This window comes from Hevea brasiliensis, chromosome 1, assembly GCF_030052815.1.
Source record: "Hevea brasiliensis isolate MT/VB/25A 57/8 chromosome 1, ASM3005281v1, whole genome shotgun sequence".
In the NCBI taxonomy this organism is placed as follows: Eukaryota; Viridiplantae; Streptophyta; class Magnoliopsida; order Malpighiales; family Euphorbiaceae; genus Hevea; species Hevea brasiliensis.
In genome coordinates this window covers 84,403,196-84,408,540 of record NC_079493.1, presented here as the reverse complement: position 1 = coordinate 84,408,540, position 5,345 = coordinate 84,403,196, and the positions used below count along the sequence as shown (strand labels likewise).

The window sequence follows — 5,345 nt, the reverse complement described above, 5'->3', positions numbered from 1 at the left end:
CATGCTTCTAAAAAACACTAATGGGCAAAGCTTTGGTTAACGGATTCACAATCATTCGTTTCGTAGTAATATGTTCAATTCGAGTCTGTGATTCACGAATCTTCCCTCGAACAAACAGGAATTTGACATCAAAATGTTTAGTTCGACTAGAATTCCTGTGATTTTGAGAGAAGCAAACAGCAGGAGCATTATTGCAATAAATGGTCAAGGGCCTTGAGATGCTCTCAACAACAAGCATACTAAAAATCAATTTCTCTAACCAAATAGCTTGACAAGTGGCCTCATAACAAGCAACATACTCTACTTCCATAGTGGAGGTAGCGGTAAGTGTTTATTTGGCACTCTTCCAAGAAATAGCTCCTCCAGACATCATGAAGATATAACCAGAAGTAGATTTTCTATCATCTACACAGCTTGCAAAGTCATAATCAGAGTACCTAATGACTTCCAGATTGCCAGATCTTTTGTAAATCAACATATAATTCTTAGTACTCTGCAAATATCTCATAACTTTCTTTGCAGCTTTCCAGTGGCTCCATCCAGGATTACTCAAGTAACTACCATGGACACTAATAGCAAATGCTATATCAGGACGTGTGCATACTTGAGCATACATCAAGCTCCCAACTACAAAACTATATAGAATCTTTTCCATTTCAGTCATTTTCTTGTCATCCTAAGGACACTGAGCTTTAGAGAGTTTCTCACCTGAAAGAACAGGTGCAATAGAAGATGAGCAAGTGCTTTTATTAAATCTCTTAAGAACTCTATCAATATAAGTTCCTTGAGACAAACCCAATGTGCCTCAAGACCTATCACGGTGAATCTGAATACCCAGAACATATGTGGCCTCACCAAGATCTTTCATGTCAAAATGACTAGAAAGCATATATTTTGTCCGATTTAAGAGATTGATGCTATTACTGGCAAGAAGAATGTCAACATACAACACTAGAATAATGAAATGGCTCCCACTCGGCTTCTGAAAGATGCATTGATCTGAAGCATTCTCCTTAAAACCAAGAGAAGTCAAAACTTGATTAAACTTCAGATACCATTGTCTAGAAGCCTATTTCAACCTGTAAATGGATCTTTTCAACTTGCACATTAAGTGTTCTTTACCAGCTTCTATGAAACCATTTGGTTGAACCATATACACATCTTTATATAATTCTCCATTTAAGAATGTTGTTTTAACATCCATCTGGTGGAGTTCTAAGTCATAATGAGCAACTAAAGCCATAACCACATGAAAGGCATCATTAGTGGACACTGGGGAAAACGTTTCTGTATAATCTATACCTTCCCTCTGATTATAACCTTTTACTACTAGTTTGGCCTTATACCTTTCTATTTCTCTCCCTAAAAATGTGACCCAGACGTCTATGCCATAACATTGAAGAGTTCTCTTTAACTCTTTGACATTTGTGCCCAATAACAACATTGATAGGAACATCAACAGATTGAAAAGGAACTGAATTTAAATCCAATATGTATAAACCAATGCATAAAATAGTGAAACCAACAATATCAGATTTAAAATAAATAACGATTTTTTTTTTTGGCCCTGAAGAAATACATAACCACACTTATATAAAATAGGTGTTGGAATTAAATTTCTCCTTGAAGAAGGAACATAAACAGTATCATTTAATTCCAACACATGTCCAGAAGATAAATTCAAAGAAACAGTCCCTATGAGTTCTACTACTGCAACTCTATTTACTCCTAAAACAGTCTTCTCCTTTTTCACTTGGGTTCCTCACGTTTTTGAACCCCTTCCTTCTTATGCTTCATCTAAAGCTTAAAACGGTCCTCTAACTTATGGCCAAGCTTCTTGCAATAATTACACTTGCCTTTGAATGACTTCTTCTTGACTGTTAAATTATGATCATGCTTGCCACCATTTTTGTTCTCAAATTTAGCTTTAGGCTTCTTGTCCTTCTGAAATTTCTCATTAGTCTTGCTACTAGACCCTTTAAAAACATAATTAACAGAAGGAGTATTCCTTTTACTCATAGATTCCTCTTCTTGGCACAAAATGGCTATCAACTAATCAACTGTCCACTCCCCTTGTTGGGAGTTGTAAGAAGTCTTGAGAATTTTGAATTAGGGTGGCAGAGATTTAAGAATGCGCTAGACCAGAAAACTTTCTCCCAAATCAAGATCAAAAGACTTGAGCTTGTTGAAATAACTTATAAGTGTCATGATGTGTTCTTGTACACCACTAGCACCATCATATTGGGTGTGCTTCAACAAAGAAAGATAATGACTCTTTTGAGCCTTGTCAAACTTTTTAAACTTTTCACCAATATTCTGCAGAAATTCCTTAGTAGTCTCCTTATCAGGAATATCTTGTCTTATGGACTTATCTATATTATACTTCATCACCATTACACAAACCCCATTAGAATTTTGTCACTTCTCATGATAAGTTTTTTCAGCAACTGTGGATTCATTAGTAAGTTCAGCAGGTGCATCAACCCTTAAGGCTAAATCCAGTTGGGCTATTGCTAGGTACATGCTCAAAGACTCTTTCCAATCATTAAAATTGGAGCCATTTAGAGCTTTCATAGCAAATAATTATATAGAAACAATAGCTGGAATAGAATAACAGAGGAAATATGAATTATGTATATAACATAATCACAAAACTAAAGTTTCCTTTCAGATCCAGCTAAGAAAGCAATTATGTACAAACTGTTATTTATTATAATCCTGCCTAAAGGTCCCCGATTATAATAAAATCAAGAAAACTCATTGAACTCATCAATATATATATATATATATATATATATATATATATATATATATATATATATATATATATATATATATACATTCCAACATCTTTAACACTTTTATACCGATAGGGTATTAAAAAATATTAAAGACAATCAACAAATAGCATTATAACAAACAATAATATATTTTATTAATAGTGTTATATCGATGGGCATATCCACTATTAATATATTCCAAATAACTCCTGAAATCCATGGAATAAATTTCAACCAAATTAACAGAATAATTTTATGACTAGTCTCACAATAGGTGAGCTCATAATCACAGAAGTGTTTACCATAATAAGAATCTTCATAGACACCATGTTATGAATATAGTAACAATATTACTACTCATGAATATGTTCTCAATATGCCTGAACATAATTAGTCCAACAAAACCAATAACTATTAATAAACACATAATATTATCATAATTAATAAACACATAACCAAACAAAATTATAAATATTTTATGCTTTGACTTTTGTTAAATTAATTACATGTTTCATATGGGTTACGAAATTCAATCATATTCAATCGTAATCACTATACGAATATATTATGTACTATTTCGAAAACCAACATATAACCATGTGAATTTTGAAATTTAATATATATATATATATATATATATATATATATATATATATATATATATATATATATAAGTATTTAACGAAAAAAAATATTTACTAAATCATGAAATTAAATTCGATATTTATTTGCTGAGACTAATATTCAAACATCCAACAACGAAATTAACAAGAAAAAATGTAATCTCTAACCATGGCTCTGATACCAATTATTAGAAATAAATTAAATCATTATAGATTACATGATTAGAGAATATATGCACCTAAAAATACGTTTGTATCTATGATTTTCTGTGAACAATCAAGAACGGAAGTAAAAGAGTAGGTTCACAACTCTCAATATCAACAATATTCAAATTCTATCTGATATTAAATGGGATTATCATAATATATATATATATATATATATATATATATATATATATATATATATATATATATATATATATATATAACTTAGAGTTGGGGCCTCTTCCTTAGTAAGCTTATGGACAGCCTGACTTATTACAGACTTGCCCAATTACATGATACAATCCATTTAGATATTGTCAATTACTAAACTTATTATTTGATATCATTATTTAATCTGTTAATGAGCCTAACAATTGATTATTGCTAATCCACATCCAGATACAAATAAATAATCCAACACTTTTTTTGTCAAATATTTCAACTCCGGCATTACTTATTGATGATTGCTAACCACTTTCTTTTCTTTTACTGATTTCACATCTCGCAGTTTCGTCTCTAATTTTTTTTTTAAAGAGAAAATATGTATCGGAATTCTAACGTGGTTAATAGGACAATAAGGGTGAACGTGTAGCGTTTATCCTAACTTTTTCTTTTTACTTGCTTTGAATTTAATCCAAATGTAGGCATGGTTGGAATCCTAGTTGGAATAGTGGGTTCACTATATAAAATCTCCTCTAAAATGCATTAAAAATATATAAAATATTAAAAGAAATAATTATCAGTATAAACATACATTAATATTCCAATTAATTAAATAATTATAAATAAAAAGCAAAATAAAACATAAAAAATATACTTCCATTTGAGAAGTTGCAATCGATTCATTTTAAATATAATATTATCTGTTAATATATTTTATTATTTTTTGACTTATAATATTTAAAGTTAATTATAAAAATTTTGAGAGTTGAATACGCAATTTACTAATATTTTCAAAATGCAATAATATGATATTATTTAAACAATAAATTATACATTAATTATATGTAAATAAGTTTAGTGTAGAGATATTTATGAAGATAATGTTGTAATAATGATGAAAAATTCTCTCAAAAGTGAAGACATGATTGAAATGATTACAATGATATAAAGTTCATATTTATACAATATGAAATAAATTATAATATCTATTTTTTTTATAAAAAGAAAAAATATTTCATTAATTAAAAATAAAATAAAAAAATAAGTGTAAATTGACATATGATATTTTTGTATAAATGAATTAAAATCTATAAAAAAAGTAATATAAAAAAATGTATTTAATTGTAAATGCGTTAGTTTTTTAAAAAATAATTTTTAAAGAAAATAATAATTTAAATAATAAAAAATTTAAATAGTAATATCAATAATAATAATGATAATTAAAAAAATCAAATAATTAATATAAAAGAGAGTTATACACTCATTCTTTATAGATGATAACTATGATAAATGTAAACACCATATTTTGGCCGACCTTCGAAGGCAAGGTTCTTTTAAAATTGAAACTTTATTATCCGTTCTCGACTGATGTCCTAATCACAGGTAGCTTTTCCGAACTTACTGATGGCTCGTCTCTGGAACAAATTGATCTCACGCTCAAGTTAGATTGCTTTCCGATCCCTTGGTCTTTATCAGATGAGTTCGAGTCAATATTAGATCTCCGGACCATCCAATATTATTCTCTGATCTCTCTATGTACAAATACCGTAAAATTCCATTTGACTAATATTGT

At 29.2% G+C, this 5,345-nt stretch overlaps 1 protein-coding gene across 1 annotated transcript; it reads right to left on the bottom strand.

The window, feature by feature from the left end:
* Positions 1 to 331: 331 nt before the first annotated feature.
* On the bottom strand, positions 332 to 664 carry LOC131183189 (secreted RxLR effector protein 161-like). Its single transcript, XM_058153449.1, has one exon. It carries the CDS (start codon positions 662 to 664, stop codon positions 332 to 334), a length of 333 nt encoding a protein of 110 aa, XP_058009432.1.
* Positions 665 to 5,345: the final 4,681 nt, after the last annotated feature.